General features: G+C 39.6%; 2 protein-coding genes across 5 annotated transcripts in view; both read left to right on the forward strand.

Annotated features, from left to right (window-relative positions):
* LOC105390213 overlaps window positions 1–19,255 on the forward strand; it is an 83,237-nt gene extending 63,982 nt beyond the window's left edge. For 3 of the 4 annotated variants that reach the window (XM_048633349.1, XM_048633350.1, XM_048633352.1), the window contains 2 exons: window positions 6,988–7,712; window positions 8,078–8,379. In XM_048633349.1, coding sequence (XP_048489306.1) covers window positions 6,988–7,712; window positions 8,078–8,188 — 836 coding nt within the window. In that variant the 3' untranslated portion in view covers window positions 8,189–8,379. Of the gene's footprint in view, window positions 1–6,987; window positions 7,713–8,077; window positions 8,380–19,244 lie in introns of those variants that run through there. The other variant, XM_048633351.1, reaches the window with a different exon arrangement.
* On the forward strand, window positions 17,772–19,693 carry LOC105383842 (acireductone dioxygenase). Its single transcript, XM_048633356.1, has 4 exons — window positions 17,772–18,185; window positions 18,498–18,652; window positions 18,898–19,030; window positions 19,545–19,693. The coding sequence occupies exons 1-4, from the start codon at window positions 18,063–18,065 to the stop codon at window positions 19,677–19,679; spliced, it is 546 nt and encodes a 181-aa protein (XP_048489313.1). The 5' UTR covers window positions 17,772–18,062; the 3' UTR covers window positions 19,680–19,693.
* The last annotated feature ends 2,612 nt before the right edge of the window (window positions 19,694–22,305 follow it).

Raw genomic sequence — 22,305 nt, forward strand, 5'->3', positions numbered from 1 at the left:
GAAGGAAATAGAGGGGTGTTATAAGTTTAAAGTAAGGGCTGAATTTTTTTTTTAAATTAGGGTGATAGGTAATGTATATTTTTAATGATTTTTTCAAATAGATAAACGTTATACCATTTTTAAATTGCCATAAAATTACCTATAGTTATAGTTATAGAAAAGGGCAGGGCTACCAGTGCCCATTCGCCACTGCAACCTAAAAGATCTATAAATTATGACTCCCCATGCCGAGTCTCACTCTACAGGCCCAGGTCTTTTATAAACCTGATATTACCTATACAGGATGTTGCAAAAAGGGTATACTGTGCCGAAAGGGTTTGACTCAGGGGTTATTCTGAACAACTTTTGTTCTCCAAGTTTTGGAAATTCTCGAAAAATAAATTCGGTCTCTATAGTAAAAAGTCACGTGATGGAATAAGTTTCTATGTAAAAGGTTTTGTTACGTGAATTTTCAAAATTGTAGAAGAAAAGTGGATCAGAATGGCACCTAAATCCACTTTTGGCTAAGCTTTATACCCTTTTTTCAATACCTTGTATAAAATATCGTCAGCGTCACCTTAGATCGTAATCATCGTAACTCCTCGTGACCAAATTTTAGAGGAGACAAAAATACTGTTTTATTTGTAGTTCTAGTTGGCATACTACCCACCTAAAGTTTTTTTTAACTAGCCTAAAAATGATTTGTTTAGACAGTCTATCTTCCTGTTCAACCGCAGCCTGAGTGCCAGTGACTCAATGACTGAAAGGAGGCCATTAGTGCTCCTAAATAAATAAAGCAGGCCTGTAGATTATCTTTCAGTGTACCGACACATCTGATTGCTGTAAGAGCCTGATAAGCTCTTCGAACGAGTCATACCTCTGTGGTGGTACGGTTTCGACCTTTCGGACAGTCAGTTTGGCATCCGAAATGCGGATTCGAATAGTGGGTACAATACATTGCGTTCGTTCACTGTCGGAGCAGGATAAGAACCACGGGCGAGTTGTTGCGCTGGCTGTTTGCTTAAAAATAGTAACCGCGTTCAACTCTATCCCCTAGAGGGCGAACCTTTAGGGCGGCTCTTGTATACCATCACTTGTCTTCTTATCTGCAGAAAATTGACAGAGGTCATACGTGTCTAACAAGTACATTAAGGATGCGAAAAGAGAGGGTTTGTTTTCACTGAAGAAGTTCAGTTGCGGAGTTCCACAGCGGTAGGTCTTGGACCCCTCTGCTGTGGAACTTGGCATACAACGCGGTCCTGCAAATCAAGCTCGCAAACGGCGTTAGCACAGTGCATTTTTCTAATGTCACACAGGTCGTGAGGTAGGCTGAGAGCCTCCTTCGGGGATGACATCCCAATGATTCATTACGAAAAAATTGCTGCAGCTGTGCTCGCCATGCAGTGCATGGGCTACTTCCGAATCTGGGGGGCTGTTGCAAAGGAGTCCGTTGCCTCTATACGGTACGGGTTCCGTGCGATCTATGATCCTTCCGGGAGCACCTGTCTTGTCAAGTTCAAGAGAATGGCTCGTATTCGACGCAACCTGCAGTACTGGTGGGATTGGTTGGAGGACAGGACAGCAGGAAGCTGCAGCAGCCGTCATGCTGTGATTCGACGCATAGATGCAAAAAAAAGTTGAAAGTAACTTCATGTTAATAAAATATTAGATCTTAATTTAACAACATAACATTGCAAAAAAAAATTAACATTGTTGAATATGTTATTGTAATTTACTAAAGTAGTAATAAAAACAAAGGCTTATTGCATAGTTTTCGTTCACGTTCGCCTACATCGCACGTTGTATATGAGAATAAAGGGTATAATTACTAAGGCAGCGTTCCCACTACGCCGGACCGGCAGATCTGCCGAAAACCGGACACCGGACAGAGTGTTCACATTACATCGGATCCCGGAAGAAATTCAGACAGTCCTCAGTTGAATTTGGACCTGCGCGCACAATGGACGACGAAATTGTTGTGTTGTGGTGGTATATGTGGTGGCTTGCTTTCAGTATTAAACAAACTTCACGCCATGCTTTAAGTTTTTGTCTTTATAGACGTCTTCGGTCTTATTCCACAGAACAGGTCTCTCTTGGACAAGCGTAATTAAAGTTTCTGCTTGAATATCCATGCTAAATGTCTACTTTTACCAGAACATGCGAGCCGAATGACGTGAGTGGAACACGGGCGGGGTGAGGGGAGCACGAGCGGGGCGAGCGGGGGACAGATACCGGCACAAACTCGTTCACATTACTCCGGGCCCGGTCTTTCTACCGGCAATTCGAAGGCAGCGTTCCCACTACGCCGGACCGGCAGATCTGCCGCGCCGGTAAATCTGCCGGAAGAGCTAGTGGCTGTACAATTTATATGAAGCTATTCACATTATCGCGGGTCCGGCATTTTTGCCGAGCCCGGCATTTCTACCGAACGTTTTGTCACTACGAATTGCCGGTAGAACGACCGGGCCCGGAGTAATGTGAACGAGTTTGTGCCGGTATCTGTCCCCCGCTCGCCCCGCTCGTGCTCCCCTCGCCCCTGGATGTAAAATGAAAAGCATGGAAAATCTTTCCCGTAAAATAGGGTGTACCCAATGTTTTCTTTTATTTTGCCTTCTATTAAGATACCACCACACAACAATTTCGTCGTCCATTGTGCGCGCAGGTCCAAATTCAACTGAGGACTGTCTGAATTTCTTCCGGGATCCGATGTAATGTGAACACTCTGTCCGGTGTCCGGTTTTCGGCAGATCTGCCGGTCCGGCGTAGTGGGAACGCTGCCGTAGTGACAAAACGTTCGGTAGAAATGCCGGGCTCGGCAAAAATGCCGGACCCGGGATAATGTGAATAGCTTCATATAAATTGTACAGCCACTAGCTCTTCCGGCAGATTTACCGGCGCGGCGGATCTGCCGGTCCGGCGTAGTGGGAACGCTGCCTATGTTTTCTTGTTTAAAAATCACGGTTTGGGGTTTAGAGGAAAACAAATGGTAAAATGCGGAATACAGTTTTTTTTTTCGAATAAAGAGGAAAACATGTGAATTCAAAAAACGTTTCTATTGACACCAAAGAGTACTTTTCGCCGAGAAAAGTGGAGTTACAATGTTTGCGATCTAAAGTGATGATAGAACTAGAACTTATTTTTTCAGTTCACCTGCTGTTGAGTGAAATCGTAATTAGGTAAATGACTCCTTGACATGAAAATAACTTTTTTTTTATAATCGTTATAACAAAACCGTTTTTTTTAATACAGCAATATTTGTAGGTGTACTTACAGTGAGCAAAAGAGCGCAGCAAGGTGTAAATTTTTTGGTTTTTAAGAAACAAAAATATTATTTCTATCATATCCCAAATACACATAAGTACTTTAAAAAAAAAATACACACTCTCGCCTTGTACTAATGTACTCCCTTGCGGGGGTACTTACATGTTATTATTTTTCTGGTGACCTCCCCATATCCCTTTGCCAGCTACGTAACCTTTTGTGACACCCTGTATATGCAGAGTTCTGCAAACTACTGTTCTGCTTTTGAAACACCAAAAAAAAAACAGGTCGTCTAACTAAAAGGTCACGTGACCAAAAAAAAATTATATGAAGAAGCGTTTTTTTCATGAATATAAAAAATTACGTAGGATAAAATTTTTTCAGAGTGACGCCTGAGTAACGCCCTTTCGGCTAACTATACTTTTTTTATTACACGGGGGCAGAGTTTAATACAACACCCTGAACTATTAAACTCTGATAATATTTTCGCGATTTTTTTACATTCTGATTTCATTTCCTGGCTTAGAAATAACATCAATAACATGCTGCACACGTAGGTTTCGGCATAGTATTAAACCCTTTTTGCAACAACCTGTATAAATATCGGCACGGGTACGACTTTATATATAATTAATTATTAAATATTAAAAATACTTTCAAATAAAAATAAATATTTTCGTATCACAAAACAATATTACTTACTTAGTATATTTTTAACAAAGTGGCATGTCTTCACTTTTATGTTTTCGAGTAGGGGAGACCGGGGACAAAAGTAACAGCGGGTAGAAAGTAACAAAGACTCTGTGGACTTCCCCAATAGCCTTAACGTCCCAAGCGACCGCTGGTTGTCAGCATGCGATGCCCCCCGTGCTTGATATCATTTTCCACGCCCGTGCCGCGGTGCAAGGTTGTTTTAGTGAGCATTTCGTGATTTTACACACCAAAAGTAAGTTTTTTGGTGTTTATTCATTAAGTGTTTACGTAGAATTAAGATGCCAAGAACCATATGACTATTTTTTCATTGATTCATTATAAGATTGTCTGTAGCATGTCATAAATGGTTTTCGAATAACACGGGCTGTTTTAAAGTTATGTCGCCTGATATTTCAAAAATGGGGATGGGTACAAAAGTAACAGCTCGCGGCAGGGCAAAAGTAACGTGTTACTTTCGTAAGTTTGCCATGTCACATTGTAAATTTTTATTTTTTGTTGTTTTGATTAGATATTTGTATCATAATATTGTATATTATGGCACAAATAAAACAACTTCTTATCAGTTAGTCAGATTAAATGATGGATCTCATTTACAGTTTATATTAAGAAGTTTTTTTAGTTTTGTCAATAAGTCATAAGAATTTTTTAGTTTTGATAGTTTTTTAAGAAGTTTTCTAAACTAAATAATTTGATTGTTTTTTCTGTTCTTTCTTTTGAATCGTATTTATAACATTGGGCAGAATTTATGGGTCGTTACTTTCGACCCATGCCTTGTTACTTTCGTCCTGACCATGGGGTCGAAAGTAACGATTTCCCTTTTTTTTTTGAGGCTTCAAAAATGCTAAAATTCGAGATGCATTAAGTAAAGTAATAATGGAGATTTGTAGACTATAGACGAAAGTTTTATGTGACTATATTTATTTTATCGTAAATGTTATTAATAACGAGAAATCAGACAGAAAGTACAAACTGTTACTTTTGTCCCCGGTCTCCCCTACTATGTTAAAATTTCATGTCATTGTCCGTAGAACGCCCCGCATACTTCAACCCCCCCTCACTAGATTTGACAGATTCTGATTTTCTTCCAGCTTTAGTGACAGCCTTAAGCGTGTTTTGTTAAACAGCCCGACGAAAATTCTCCAGCTACTCGTCGATATCTTAGAAATTTACACAATAGCATCGCATAACTTTTGAGGCTAACATGACCATGAATAATTGGCCTATTTCCAAGGAGGTATAAATAATTTGCTTTTCGTCCTAAAATGGTTACTCGAATTTGGGGATACAGAGCCTAGAATGAAGCATTATCATAGTGAAAGTTTTTTTTATATCGATTCAGTACTTTTTGAGTGATTCCTTACAAACATACACGAAACAAGAAAGTTCAGTGGAGCTTTTCACGTGAATATTGAGGATCTTTTTGAATTTTATATCAAGTATAGTTTTAATGTTAACTTGCGTTGGTTTTATTGGGAAATTCGCCTCCGCAACTCGCAGTAAAATTATACTCTGAAAACGGATAACATTTCAGTGGTCCAAATGAATATTTTGCTCTACATTATAATAAAATATATTTGCAGTTCACGGGAGCAGCAGTCGAAATTGGAACTAGGAAATTGAAGAAATAAAGGCTAAAACGTGTCGTTCTTTGACTATTAGTATCATTGAGTGGGAGAAAGATGATTTTAAAATAGATTATTGATCCGGGTGGATTTAGTATTGTCTGGAAGTATAATTCTGATTTTAACGTAGACAGGGTTTTGCTAAATTGGTTACTAAGCCGAAAGAGGGTGACTCAGCGAGTCGTTTTTGAATAAGTACGGTCATGTGCAGAGAAACCTTACCCTCCTCTCATAGTAACAATGCTTCTGAGAGGGGTCAGAATTCTCTGCCTTGTACTACTGTAGGTTCTATACCACTTTGGCAACACCCTGTACGTATATAGCTGCGGTGGCTCATTTCGTGTCATACTCACGTAGGTGAGTTCATAAACGGGCGATCGTCGCCACTACATGGAAAATAATCCATACATGTTTTCCAATACCTATAGGTACAGTTCGGTTGTTTTTTGGTGTCTACAGTCAGCAACACATGTCATGTCGCTTAGGCCCGGGTTTCCTATTTACGACGTATGTCGCGCCCAGCGTCACTCCGTAGGCCGCGTCACGATGCACTAGGTCTACGCGCCAACGTCGGCGTGTGAGGGAGACCGCATCAGTACATTTCTATAGTGAGCATCGTGACGCGGCCTACGGCGTGACGCTGGACGCGGAATACGGCGTAAATAGGAGACCCAGGCCTTAGATTTGACGATCGAATGGTGTAGTGTCTGTCCGATACCCATATTACAAGCTCTGCCTAGTTAGGGGTCGGATGACCGTGTGTGAGATGTCCCCTCATGTTTATTTAATTATTTATTTGGTATGAACTTATGACGTAAATTATAAATAGGTACACAGTTACACAGCTTCACCATTGTTAGCTAGTGCGGGCTGTTCGAGTAAGCACTATAATATTAAACCCTTGGCTTCCCACGGTACTAGCTGCGAGAAATTAATGGCCTCATTAAATTACATAATATAGAACTAACGACATTTTAACTGCTCTGCAATCTTTATAGGTGTTATAAATAAGAATGTCTATTACTTCATCAGCATCATCGTTCGCGTTGCCAGCCACCATACACTTTTATTTCTATCGATATGGTGAAAAATAGGCAGGCAACGCATAATTGATGTCATTTGTTTTAATGTTTCATTGATCACAAAGGGAAAGGTCTGCCCTTTGCAAGGGCTTGTGACTGTGATACAACAATGACATTTACATTGCGATTCCGGGTTCTCGAGGCCAGCCATAGCTCCAACAAACAAACAATGTTCAAGACATTTTCTCAAATAAATATCAAAAGTAATTCTTGCAGGAAGGACATTCTCATTACTCTGCCGCATTTTTGTTTTTCATTAGACACCGCCACCGTCCTCAAAATACATAATTACAAAATTCCTAACCGTATGCATATTTCCTCTATTTCAGTTAGCAGCGGATGGACTGCCCCGCAAAGTGAGCCGACACCTGAGATGATACAAGACGCCTCGCCGACTCCGCACGAGGGGCGGCAGGGCAGGGCCATGTACTTCGCGAAAACCACCCTGACCCCCGCCACCAAACCACCACCAGCTTTAAACATAACCGACCAACCACCGCCATTTGACCAAAAACCTAACATTACGCTTACTACTAATAACACAAAAGAAACGAACGCGACAGAAATAGTCCATCCGGCCTTCCTTGTGCCGGATAAAACCGCAGACGCTGAGGACCAAATTAATAATAATACCAAGACCATGACAGTAGCTAAAACCAACAATACGGTAGCAGACAACGCCACCGTCCCCCCAAACAAGAAACGGAACAATTTAACACGACACCCAGAAGTCAAGGAAATAGAAACCAACTTGGAAGGCGCGGTTGAGAGCAGAATCGTCACTGAGAAACCGCTGTCCCTAGAAACTGCGTTTCTGCAAACCAGAATACCTCCGAATGTGGAATCATCTAGAAGGGTGATAGACCAATCGGAGCGTGGCATGGACACTGGGGAGATAGCCGGCATATCGTTTGCGGCGCTGGTATTGGTTGCTTTAGCCGGCAGCACAGCGTTTGTGCTGTACCGGCGGAGGTACCTGAACAAACCGCAGACTTTGAATGACAAATGCTCGAATCCCGACTCCAGCGGGTATTTGGATGACAGCACGATACGAGTAAGTAGAATATTAAGATTTAGAATCCTTAGATACCTCACTAAACTCCAACTTATTTAGATTTATTCCAACTTGTTTTTTGTTTTTACAACCTACTGCAATGTCCATGCCCATAGTCTCATAGATGACTGCCCCATTAGTCATCCCAGACCCATGCAATTAAGCCTCACAAACAAATTGATAAACATTACAGAACCTATCATCACGACCTATTACGTCCCCACTGCTGGGGCACGGGTCTCCTTCCAATGAAGGAAGGGTTTTAGGCATAGTGATGATGACAGAACCTAAGTTAGGTAAACATAGGCATTATAATACTTTGAGAATAAACCTGTAATTTTAATTTGTGTATAATGAATTTCCAGGACAACTCGGAGGAGATGTACAGCCTGGACAACGACTCGTTCCTCAACTCGCTGGAGGCCATGACCATCCAGAACTACTGGACCGACACCGTCAAACACACCAAGCTGTGAGCTGGACAAGTCGCATCTATCTGTGACCGAGTGAAGTGAAAAATTTACTGGAAGGACACTATCAAACACACCAAGCTGTGAACTGAAGGGCTAGTACAGGGCGCATTTAAGACGCGACAAGACGTTTGCATCACGCTCACTTACACCTTGCAGCCTCAAGAGCGAGTGCGACGGAGAACTTTTGTCACGTCTTAATTAATAGCGCCCCGTGCTACATTGCCTGGACAAGTCACATCTATTCTTTGACGGAGTGAAGTTGAAAATTGGATGACTATTTACTTTAAAACACACCAAACTGTGAACTGGAACAGTCACTTCTTGCAGTGACGGAATGAAGAGGAAAATGTAATGATTGTGTGTTAAGTTTGAACTGACAAAATAAAATGGTGTTCACAAAATGAACAGCAAATTAAAACTATTGGCTTCTTTATCAATGTAAGAGTGTTGTAACTAAAGCTTAAGATACAGTTGTATTGTGATTGTTAAGTATGACTTTATTGGGATTGACGAAAAAAAACCAGCTTAAACTTGCTAATCGTTTCACGTGAAAGTATATGGTATTTCTGTGAAAATATCATAGGTTTTAAATGAAATGTCAGCACAATGTTTTTTTTTTATATATTACTAATGCCTAAATCAAGTATTATTACGTAGGATATAATTATGTGTTGTCGAAATAAACGATTTGATCGTAGATTAAATCGATTTCGTTTATTTTAAGATTTTTTTATTATTATGTCATGGTTTTTTAATGGTAAACTTCTCATCATTAACGCGTGATCCATATGATTTAAAATTGGTATGTATTACATGATAATAAATCTATACCACCATAATATCCGATAGTAAAATGTAATTATAAGATATGGAGACAAAAATATACTTTTAAAATGGGTTCAATGATAAAAAAGTCATTCATATTTTAAAAGTGTGATACTTGTTTCCAGCTGCCCTCATAATTACTACAATAAATAATGGCCATACAGAAACTTATTTAAATACATTAACTATAAAATGAGCTACATCTGTATCTACATTTTTTATTAATCATACGATTTATTTAATTTGAACTACATTTTAAAATGATGAATGTTTTATTAATTAGTTAAAAATCTATTATTTGTACCTGTATTCATAAATTTCATTATTAATTAATGTCTCCACGTTGTGATATTAATAATTTTAGTTTTACATATACCTTCCGCCGTTCCCCAGTTATCTACATTTATTCAAATATTGCTACCAACTAGTGTAAATACATAGTTTAGTTTTGATAGAAGTGATCTCACAATCATTAATTTAAATGTTTGTAATTGTAAAATTTATAAACTTTAAATTTAGCACGATAACCCGTTTTGCATATTGCAATTTGCTTCAAGTACCTATGGAGTATAATAGGTAGATAAGTATACATACATATATACCTAGTGCACGACAATCTTTACCCTCATGTATACCAACTCTTACTAACGAATTCTGCAATTTGATCTTAGATCAATTTCGGACATTCTACCAATATGTTTTGGTTATTTAAAATTGTGTTATTTTAATTTGTAGCTGTGATTCTAATTCACATATCCGTCCATTTGTTGTTTCATTTGAATTTGTTGCATTTAATGTATTTTATTTACTTATTATTTTGTTTTTAATTTAACTTGTTTTAATCTAGATATTCTCACGAAATGCTAAATTGCCCAGAGGGTGCCACGTGTCTCGTCTGTCTACATAAATAAAATATTTTAAATATAATTGAATTAATAAATATTTTGGTTATAAAGTTGTAGTTTATAGGTACTTTACTACGTATAACTACAATACCTAATCGGTGTGGCGCATCTATTTACTTGACACGACTTACTTATTTCACCTTCTTTACACAGTTTAAACCTTTTCACAAAAACATAATAATTAAAATATAACACTATCGTAAACTTAACGTTGATTAAGCATACTTAACTGAATATATATATTGCTACGCAGAGATGATATAAATATGGATACTTAATTATCAGATGGAAATATAATACTTAATTATATTTCATCTAGAATTTGGTAGTGAGAATATGTGACGACAGATAGTCATGATTGCAACACTAAAGCCTATTTAAATAACTTTGTAAGTATAGAATCATAATTATTATATGTGTGTAAGTAGCTTTTGACATTTTCTCAAATGTTCATATCAAAGTATAAATGTGTCGTAGTATTGCATGTTTCTACTACTGTGTCTAGGTATTAAAATGTGATTTTAATTAAGGTAGTTACATATTCGAAATGTAAAATAAAATTATGACTAGGGATGGGACGGCATTTGTTAAAAATTACATTTATTGACCTCTTATTCGGCAGCATTAAGGATTTATTTATATGTTTATATTTCTTTGATTCTGAACAAATAGACAGTGAGATAGTATTTCACTGGGTAAACTTATAAGTACAATTAAAAACCGCTTTATGATCATTTTAATTATTTTAATTTTTTTTGTCGTTTCTATCGAACTTTCGGCCCATCTCTACTGATAAACTTTAGTAAATTAATATTACTTATGTGCAAATACATAGATACATTTATGTAACCAAAACCATTAGGAGTCTGTTTCGCAAATTTCAAAAGAACTCAAGAAAGTAAAATTACACTATCGAATCATTATAGAGGGTCACTATTATAGGGTCCCTAAAAATTTATATTGTGAAATTACTGCTAGGTCATTTAAAATTATAACGACACTCTTGTGAAACAGAATCCAATTTATGTAAATATATTTTGATGATGATAGAGCACCTGTGTGAAAGTATACTTCTGGACAACTGTAGAGTTTTCATTCTGTATGCCATAGGAATCAAATTATAACTAAATGTTGTTTTTTAATGAGCCAGGTGCTAGAGAAATATTATATTTTATGTAGAAAGAGTAACTAATATGGAACCCCATTGCCTAGTGCAATTTGTAAGTATACTTTGTGAAACATACCTAATTGCTAATTTGACGGAATTAAATCTATTTTTACTTGTCAACTGCATTTTGTTTTTTTTATATAAACGTGTTTACTTCTCATGCCAGTTTCAATAGCTTAATCTACCGATATATCCACAATAGCGCCAGTAAGAATACATTTTACGCAAATTAGAAGTTGCGGATTTTTGCCCGATTATTGTTCCTTATGTAATGTTGGAATGGAACCAAATACCTACTCTAGGCGTATCTAAATACTGTTTCAATGTTTAGGGGTTTTACCTCTAATAATAAAAACGGAACCTGTACAGAATCATTTTGTTGTCCTTCTGTCAAGGCCCTTAAAATCGGCAACGCGTTGAGATATCGAGTTGGAAGGAACACCCATATCCATACCCATCAAGTTTATGGTTTCTTGATGCTGTGATAAAATAAAACTTCTATGCTGACGTCATCATCAGCCTATAGCAGTCCACTGCTGGACGTAGGCCTCTCCCAAAGCACGCCACTGGATGCGATCTTTAGCTTTCTTATGCTGACGTGTAAAGAAACAAATGCGTGGGGTCACTCTATATCTCAAAAAACTATGTTTCAGAACGCTGCTGTGCGAGCCACGACTCTACCACTTTGTATTAAACGCCGAATGCACGACAACTCTTGTTCGTTCGTATTTCGCCAGTATAGAGTTAAGTAACCCTCCTAGTGTTTGGTGGTCTAAAATTGTTAAGTATTTAACCCTTAATCAAATATAGGGAAATTATTTCCCACTTTGTCTAAATCGAAAAAAATATTTTTATTTTTTTACTGGTAATTCTGATCAATACCAACATTAGAAACAAAATAATCTTGATTAAGTTTTAAATTTTATTAATTGCATCACTTTAAAAAAAACCGCAAGCTGTCATCGTACGTCAATGTCAAAATCACGATTTCAATTTTTCTGTGTCAAAAACCGGTTCTCGTGACGTAATTTCAAAATTTTTGGAGAAAAAAATCTGCTAAGTACCTAACTACAATATTATTGTAAACTAAACTTGTTTTATAAATGGACTAGCTGTTCCCGCGCGCTTTGCTTCGCCTTAAAAAGTTTTCCCGTGGGAATTCCGGGATAAAAAGTAGCCTATGTTCTTTCCCAGGGTCTAGACCGTATGTATACCAAATTTCATTCAAATCCGTTCAGTAGTTTTGGCGTGAAAGAGTAACAGACAGACAGACACAGTTACTTTCGCATTTATAATAGACGCATTTTTCCTGAAATAAAAATGACATATTATGTATCTAGCCTATCTGAAACCTAGTTAAACATTGTGAGATATGGCGTTTCGACTTTCTCCGTGTTCGGCATCATAAGGGTCACAGTGACAGTTAAATAAAGTCCATTTTTCTCTCCACCTTTAATTTGCAAGGTGCGGGTGCCTATATAAATAGAGTGAGTCGCCCGCGCGCCTCAGTTGTAATATCACCATGCAGAAATGACTAGGTTTCAGATAGGCTAGATACATAATATGTCATTTTTATTTCAGGAAAAATGCGTCTATTATGTAGTCTGAGCCTATCTGAAACCTAGTTAAACATTGTGAGATGTGTTTATTATCGCATGGTGGAGAGAAAACCAACTGTGACCCATAAGCTACTGATGAGTATATCAGTAGATAAATATTTGAATCTATAAATTTATAATGCATAGATTTCTAGGTAATAGATATACTAAAAAGAAAGGTATAAGTATACATAAGACTTAAGTACTTCCTTATTATTCCTCACTTGTCAGAAAGTTATGGAAGGTATGTACCTATACATATAGGTAGGTATTTATACATATGGATACACACAGTGCCTCTTCGAAAGCAATACTTATAAGTAATTATTGATCAAAATCTTGTTATTGTCAAGGCAATATTTTTAACATACACTAGCCAATGGATGGAACCAGTGAAATACTTTGCAACAATATTTAAAAGCTGTAAAATGTAGATAGAATATCGATCCAGGCCGCTGGGGCTCAGGCCAGCACATGCTGACTAGGGTATGTAATTCTGGACTGACCTCAGAAATGCAGCAGCCGACCATGGAGCCTCGAGGACCTGCTCAGTCAGCCCTGTACGACGACACGGCCTGCAACACCTGGCGCGGCATCTAGTCCTTGGAACGAGGAGTGGTGCTTGAAACGAAGATAATTTTACTAAATATCTCAGCCTCATCAGCTACTGGAAAAGATTAGATGAAGGCTGTGACACTGGCGGATAACTAAGTATTCAGTTTTTTAAAACATGATGCAGGTCACTATATTCATATTCTAGATTGACAAGTAACACACAGTCTAATTTTGTATTCTAACTAACTCGGCGGTTAACGAGTTCCTGTGCAGTCCTACTAGGAAGGAAAGTTATTTTATAAGCCTTTGCACTGATTTTGTGGGCTACTATCATTCTGTATCATCATGTGTGAATATTATGAGCTCTGGCAGCATTCCTTGGTAGATGACATCAATTAATAAAGATTGATTAACACAACAATAACAATTATAATAGTTGATAAATGAAACCCGGCTAAATGATCAGTCATGCCACCAGGATAAGTAAAATGTTCAGTACTTCATATGAAAAACATTAACAAGGTCACCTTTAGGTATGTTCGTCAACACTAAGGGCAGGTCTCGGCCAAAACCTTAAGGCTTCGCCTTGTTGCAACTTCAAAGGTACGTAGGTAGGTACCTACTTACATTGTTGTAGGTTCGATTTTGAAACCATTAAGTCAACCTAGATAAAACAAAATAAAATAGCTCGATTAAATAAAGATGGTACCTAAAGATGTTAGTTGTACCTGATCAGACCTGATGCAACGACAGCCAACATAGACTCTCTAATCTGTGGAAGCAACAATCATGGTGGCGGGAACATGGACAGTTGGACGAGCCACCTCGAGCCTGACTTATCAATCAGAACTGACAGTTCGCCAACAGCAGATAGCTTGCGGCTATCTATAGGTAAACTTAGGTAGTTAGCTATACCCAAGAAATGTTAACTAGTTACGTAACTCACTGAAAGATCCATAAAACAGTTGAGGATTACTCAAAATGGAATTGTGAAAACGGCACGTCTGCATCTTAACCAGTCAGTCTAAGTAGTTTCAGCAGATACAGTGTTGAAAAATAGTTATGAAACGTTTGCGCCAGAATCGAATTAAAAATACATTTTCATTAGAGAAGCCGTTTAGGCATGAATAGGTACTTTCACACTTTGGATTGTGCTCCAAATGATGACCTTCAAAATTCATAGAAATTTAATGACGACTGCCATTGTTTATTATCTAGCCCCGTACATTGAGTAGGGCTACGGCTACACGTGATGTGATACACAGTACACAGTAGGTATATGCATGTTCCCAGAATAGTGGAAGTTATAATTTTACCAAAAGGTAGTCGTCTCGTGCAAGAGCACCGTTACTCGATTTATTCGATACACAACTAGTAGACAGCTGCTGCGTAGGAGGTTCACGCATTTTTCAACAAAGAGCTCGGATACACACTCACAATCCACTGGGACATAAGGAAGACAGCTAATATGGTGCCAGTCAGAAACCGCGATGACACTCCGATCATGATCACCCGACAGTAGGATCATAATAAATTCGGTAACTTGTGAAGCGGTATGGTATAGCAACAGCGACTTTCACGAAATCAGGAATTAGCTCAGTGCTTTTAGGTTGAACACTCGCCGGTGGGATTCACTTTGCTCATAGCCGAGAAAAGAAAAGACTCAAAGCTGGAATCTGCCGATGTGTCATGACACGTAAGATAGTGTCTGGGGGGGGTCACTTTATTTGACGAAAAACGAACTTTCAGTGCACTGCGGCGCGAGCCGCTCTATCTGTTTGTATGTATTAAACGTGCCGATTGCACGACAGCTCTCGTTCGTTCGTTTCTCATCAGTATAGAGTAACGCTCCTGTACTTACCGTGCGTCACCATTCCCATGAGCAGTCCAATGATCTTTAGCCAGTTTAGAACAAAAGCTGCATTAGACAGTTTCTTCAGCAGAGACATCGAAATAAAAAATTGATTGCACAACTATCCCCAGGAGCAGTCTACAGGTCACTTTGGGCAGTTCAGAAGAAAGCTGCTTTAATAGAATACCTTACCTCAGCGGAGGCATCAAATTGAAGTGCTATAACACTTTTAGAAGCGGTGCACGTTACCCGATTTGTTGTCATCCATGCCCATGCGGCTACGGCGACTGCAGGTGGTTACTCAGGCTTCGTTGGTGTGCCCTTGTATGGCTAACATGACCAACCTTGGCAGTAAACGTTCGTCTGCATATGCCAAAATCACTGATGAATAGCGCACGTTCCTCGATACCTTCTAAATAAGTCACTCATAATGATGGCTGATGATGATGATGACCGTGCTAGCAATAGTGCAGGCGGTTCCGCTGAGCATAAAATCTCTTCCCAGACAGGGGGCGTTTGGATCTGGCAACCAGAACAGGAGTGCCAGTTGGGCGCAGCGATGTACGTGGGACAACACAGCCGCCAGGGCAGGAGTGGCTGGGTCTATGCAGCGATGCAGGTAGCACAAACCGGTGGCCAGGGCCAGGACCGGGTGTACGCTGCGATGCAGGTGGCACAAAACGGTGGCCAGGGCCAGGACCGGGTGTACAGCCGCCAGGGCAGGAGTGCATGGCTGGGTCTATGCAGCGATGCAGGTACCACAAACCGGTGGCCAGGGCCAGGACCAGGTGTACGCTGCGATGCAGGTGGCACGAGACGGCGGCCAGCGCAGGAGCACAGGGCCGGGTGTATGCTGCGATGCAGGTGGCACGAACCGGTGGCCAGGGCAGGAGCGCAGGGCCGGGTGTACGCTGCGATGCAGGTGCCACGAGACGGCGGCCAGCGCAGGAGCACAGGGCCGGGTGCAGGTTACACGAAACTTCAATTTCACCGAATCGGCCTGCCTACCCTCAGCGGGTAGGTACCGGCGGATCACATTACTCGCCGCACATGCCACAATGTCCCAACATACTGAAACTCGGAGCCACGTGCTTCCTGTAAAAAATCCTATGACGGTCCTGGAAAGCTCCTGTTTGTAAAGCCTTACTAAGCTATAATCAAGTGCATTATTGTAATAGCAAAGTTTTTATCAACTGTTTTCTAAAAATATTAGAAATTGAGGGTAGAAAAATATCTTTTTATTATTTTTTTTCCTGTATAAAATTAACATATGCTTTACTTAAAGCGGTCATTAATGTAAGTATCTAGCTCCACTAGTAGGACCGGAATATGTGATCAATCATCACCACGACTATTGAATCGGACCCTACTGCGTGGGATAAAAACCCCAAGCGCCGGAGCATTATGACCAGTGGCCGAGCTTTTAAAAGCAGTAAATAATAGCATTTTACTCACGGCTTATCAACTCAAACCTTCGTTGCGAAATCCTCAGCAATGGCTGCGTGCGCAGCAGCCGGCAGGCCCCGCGCCGCCTGGTCCGCATCACGCTACAGCTCCCGGCAGCGAGGACTCCGCAAATTCAATATTATATTTTTCCCCGTCGGAGCGAAGCCGACGAGAACCGTGGCTACATTGAGCCATTTTGCCGAAGTGTTCACTTCAAAAATCAAAAACCAACTGAGGCGCGCGGGCGACTCACTCTATTTATATAGGCACCCGCACCTTGCAAATTAAAGGTGGAGAGAAAAATGGACTTTATTTAACTGTCACTGTGACCCTTATGATGCCGAACACGGAGAAAGTCGAAACGCCATATCTCACAATGTTTAACTAGGTTTCAGATAGGCTCAGACTACATAATATTAGTTAGGATTTTATGGTGATTGGCACGGTAAAACTGGTGTTTCTTGCTTTTTCGTAGGTTCAAATAAGTGGGAAATATTTTCCCACTGTTTGTTTCTGCAGTAAAAATATACAAAATTTATCTATACATAAAATAATAATGTTACTTTATTGAACGAAATAATATATATGGGTTTTGATAAGTACCTACATAAGCGGTTTATGACTCCTGATTCTTCTTATTTATTTGCAGCATTTTGAAAAAATGGACAAAAAGAAACGTAAAAGATCGCTTACTACGAAGAATTTAGAAGAAACTGTCGAAAACATAGCTGACATTTCTGATTTATCAGGCACAGATTCGGAAGACGACTCATGCTATGCCAACAGTATTAATTCTCCTTCCGATAGTTACCTTAATCAACTTGACGACTGCATATTTCCTTATTAAAATATTGTTCTGTATCATTTTATAGCTTTTTTTCTAACACAAAAAATAATTTATAAAAAAACAAGCAAAGTAGCGGCAACTAGCTTGTATAGAAACTGTAGTAAATATTAATCAAAATTTGTGATCTGTACCGGTTAGTGGGAAATAGTTTCCCATTTGATATTATTTTGCTTTGCAATTACGAATAGTGGGAAATTATTTCCCATCGCAAAACCCCCCTTTCCCCCCACTAAAAAAAATTAAAATAATTTTTTTCGTAATCTACGGACCCAACTTACCTAAAAACCATACATGGTTTACATTTTTCTCAAAAAAAATCATCCATTTGATTAAGGGTTAAGTTTAGATTTAGATACCTTATTGTACGGAACACATCGTGCGCGAGTCCGACTGGTACTTGACCAGTTTTTGTTATTTTGGGAGTTCTTGGTGGAGGCGTCAGTAATAATATTTGTACAATATGAACAATCGTAATAACGCGAAGCGTATCCTTACAGTCTATTTCCGAGCCTTTAAAATGCAAAAATAATAAGATACGCATCACGCTTCATTGCCTTTGGTACCTATTTAACAATGTCTCCTAAACCAGTTTTCTCATATCATTTTCGTTAAGAGTTTGGGTAATTTATAGTAGTTTTTCCCGTGGTTAGGTTTTCTCGTTCGATTAAAATCTAAGTTAAAATGGTGCGAGCGTGGTATTTCAATGACGATGGCAGCGACCGGCGTTCAAAACATCGGAAGGACCCACCCGAGTATGTGTCTGTGGAGGAATTGTTTACGAACGTTGGGGTTGAATGTTACAGGGTATGTATCTCTGCTAACTAGTCCAATGTTACATATTTCATATATTCTATTTACATATAACAAAATGGTATAGGTAGGTAATGGGGGGAATAAGTCTAGTCTGGCGAATGACCAGGACCATTCTAGTGTCTTTTATTTACGTCGATAAATGTACCGTGCAGTTGGGACAGAGCCGGGTGCCGCCGAGGTAGTTAGCATGACATGATTATTGTAGGCGGTGTCAAGTTAATTCCCCTGGTAATTAGGTAGTTAACTAGGGCAAAATATATTTATCATGGCCTGTAAGTAACCACATAATTCTATGTGTTACAGATAGATGTTAGCACATACGACAATGATTGTATCCTCGCCGAAATAAAGAAAAAGAGAGGCTACAAATATGAAGACCAACTAATATGCACTAAGGAAAATTTTAACAACATTAAATCCTATTACAAGGAGCATAAACATGCTGAAGAAGAAATGAGGTAAGTACCTAAGTGCCTGCTATTCCATCTACCTACCTGCGTTTTTGGTCTTAACCATCTAGTTATCTATCTATCTATCACCGACACGCTCTGATGTTAGGCAGCACGGAGAACCTTTTTTAATAAGTCGTTGACATGTTAATTTAAATAATTTATTATTTTATTGACTGTTATGATTATGAGTCTACCACCATTTCACAAAAGCTCAGTCCATAACTGATAAGCCATTTGTAACGCCCTTACAGACTAGTGTACGCTGGTAGCGGGTACTTCGACGTGAGGGACCAGCAGGAGCGATGGATCCGTATCTTCGTGACTGCAGGAGACATGGTAGTCATACCCAGCGGCTGCTACCATCGCTTCACGCACGATTACAATGTAAGTCATCACGATTCACGACCCATCACGTCCCTACTGCTGGGGCACGGGTCTCCTTCCAATGAAGGAAGGGTGTATGGCCTAGTCCAATGAGAGTCGACATGAATGTACGGTGGACTGCAAAGTAACCTGCTGGCACCTTGAAGCACGGTCGTCTCTGGGAGATATCAGGTTTCTTTGCAGTCTACTGTAAGTACACAAGCAGTGCCTGGAGTCTTTCAGTGAAACTTCCAGTGCTATCTTTAATAATAGAATAGAATAGTTACTACTTTATTGACTAAACAGGACACAGATAACAATTTATAATAAAGTGGATAGAACGCAATAGGCGGCCTTATCGCTAAAAGCGATCTCTTCCAGGCAACCTTTAAATGATCGTTCACTCCGCTCTGAGTCTCTAACTTTTACTTTAGAAACTAACATAGTAACTATATCACCTGCCTACCCAGTAGGTTTCAATATTTAGGGACTTACTGTACTGAAACTAAACTGTAGCTAACCGCACATTTTTCAGGAATACATCCACCTGAAACGGTTCTTCCTGAACGACCCAGTGTGGAAGGCGACCCTGAGGTCTGCAGGCGAGGGCGACTCCCGACCGACCCACGCTACCCCGGTCCAACAAGAGCTCTTGCAGGCAGCTAATTAGACAACTATTTAACATTACTACCTATTTAAGTAATTTAATTTAAGTTAACTACTATAGTAGACCGACTTACATATCCTTAGTACCTACGTAGGTAGTTATTTGTAGCTAAGTACTTTGAATAACGTTTAAATGAAAATAAAAGTACTTAGCTAAGTACTTATTTAATAATAATAATAATAAAGCGGCAGGGCAGCTTGTGGCGAGCTGTTGGGCATTAGCGACCCCACCCACCCGATGCCGGGGAGAACCCCTGTTCCTCATCTCTGGCTTGCCTTTATTGGTTGTCCAGAGTGAACACTGACGAGGAACAGGATCTCCCACCTCTTGCTTGCCTTCATTGTCTGGCTTGAGTGGTGTACCGCTAGAGCAGAAATGCTCGGAGGAAGGAAGTATATCCAGTAAGTGCTTGTAGGGGTCTTGACCGGCATCCGCGATTGCTCTGAGAGCCTTGGTATACCTCTCCACCCTTAGCACCTCATGCCATGTTGCCCCCTTGTTGCTACGTCACTGTAATGTGCTAGCGACTGTTTTGGGGGGCCCATTTAATGTGTGTGCGAGTCACCCCCTGCCTTTTTATCCGTATGTGAAACATATAGGTCCAGGCAGGGGCCATAGTCCTTCCATAGTCCCAGATACCCAGTCCATTTAGCACCCCATTCCATAACCCTGTATTAGTTTTCTCCATATCCTACAATAGTCCTGCACTAACCGGGGATTTTCCTTGGGTTCACTTCTATAGTTTTCACAGGGAAAATCGTCGGTTAGTGTCACATTTCATATAGATTAATGTTGTCAAAAGGGCCTCTACATGTTGGCTTCGGCCCCATGCACGCCTTCCAAATGCCCGGGACCCCATGGTCCCGAGATGGTAACGACACAACATAATAATAATAATAATAACCTCATCTCCGGCTTGCCTTTATTGGTTGTCCAGAGTGAACACTGACGAGGAACAGGATCTCCCACCTCTTGCTTGCCTTCATTGTCTGGCTTGAGTGGTGTACCGCTAGAGCAGTAATGCTCGGAGGAAGGATGTATATCCAGTAAGTGCTTGTAGGGGTCTTGACCGGCATCCGCGATTGCTCTGAGAGCCTTGGTATACCTCTCCACCCTCAGCACCTCATGCCATGTTGCCCCCTTGTTGCTACGTCACTGTAATGTGCTAGCGACTGTTTTGGGGGGCCCATTTAATGTGTGTGCGAGTCACCCCCTGCCTTTTTATCCGTGTGTGAAACATATAGGTCAGGCAGGGGCCATAGTCCTTCCATAGTCCCAGTTACCCAGTCCATTTAGCACCCCCTTCCATAACCCTGTATTAGTTTTCTCCATATCCTACAATAGTCCTGCACTAACCGGGGATTTTCCTTGGGTTTACTCTATAGTTTACACAGGGAAAATCGCCGGTTGATGTCACATTTCATATAGATTAATGTTGTCAAACGGGCCTCTACATGTTGGCTTCGGCCCCATGCACGCCTTCCAAATGCCCGGGACCCCATGGTCCCGAGACGGTAACGACACAACATAATAATAATTTATTCATATAAAAACTTATTATAAAGATACATTTTATATTTAAGCAAAAATATAAAGGCTATAAAAACTTATAAAATTAAAATACATTTAACTATAAAATTCATTAATAACAATAATCTTTTAATTTAATTTGAAATATGATTTTTAAAAAAAATTGAAATTAATAATAATAAGTAGGTACATTAGCGCACTTACATAGGTAATTTTCATGGTTCTACCTTTTTTGGCATAAGATTTATTTGCCTAATCTCGTATTGCATAGTAACGTTTGGTCAAAGTCTCGTTTCGCCGAATATCGTATGGCATAAATCTCGTTTAGTAAAAAGTTGTTTCGCATAACATTGTTTTGCCTAATAATAGTATGGCCAAATCTTGAATAGCCTAATAATGCTATGGCATAGGTTTATTAGGTTTATACAAAGTAATAATATTCGTTTGGCTTTAACTTTGACGGAGCGTCTCCCTACATAGCGCAAACTGGTGCATTGTATTGTTTCCGCTGTTTGGAAAACGCTCCGCTCCGCTTCGCTGCGCTCCGCTTTGGTTTTGATGAACATGTGCACCTAACACGCTCCTCCTCGCTTTGCTCGTCGTCGCACCTATTTTTAGGTTTCGATCTCATGGGGTTTGTAATAATTATATTGGTCGTTAACTTTCGATTTTTTGATCATACAATATCGTGATTTTCGGGATGTAGGAGAAAAATACCACAATTTGTACATTTACTACATACTTCATATATTATTTATTAAGATAACATTACGAGAAACAAGATTATACATAGGTATAGACGAACATAAATTTGAGCAAACGAAACTTAGGTGTTTAAAGATTGTGCCTAAAGAGTTTTAGACGAAACGAGCCTTATGCCACATAAGTCTTGGCAAAGTGATGGTTCGGCCAAAAAAGTTTAGACCATACGAGTTATGCGAAATGAGTTTTGGTCAATAAAGATTATGCGAGATGAGCGGAACCCAATTTTCATAGGTAAAGGCGTTTAATATCATTAGGAACACTTAAAATAGCATGAGTATCTCCTAAACTAGGCAAGAGCCTGTATCTTAGGGATACTTACATTATTTAGTTGCCT

The sequence above is a fragment of the Plutella xylostella genome, chromosome 5, assembly GCF_932276165.1.
Source record: "Plutella xylostella chromosome 5, ilPluXylo3.1, whole genome shotgun sequence".
NCBI lineage: Eukaryota > Metazoa > Arthropoda > Insecta > Lepidoptera > Plutellidae > Plutella > Plutella xylostella.

Excerpts from the sequence above, each read along its gene's own strand:
- LOC105383842 (XM_048633356.1), top strand. The coding sequence starts at position 18,063 with ATGGTGCGAGCGTGGTATTTCAATGACGATGGCAGCGACCGGCGTTCA. Across the intron at positions 18,186-18,497 it reads TTGGGGTTGAATGTTACAGG|ATAGATGTTAGCACATACGA; the intron begins GTATGTATCTCT and ends TATGTGTTACAG. Across the intron at positions 19,031-19,544 it reads GCTTCACGCACGATTACAAT|GAATACATCCACCTGAAACG; the intron begins GTAAGTCATCAC and ends CACATTTTTCAG.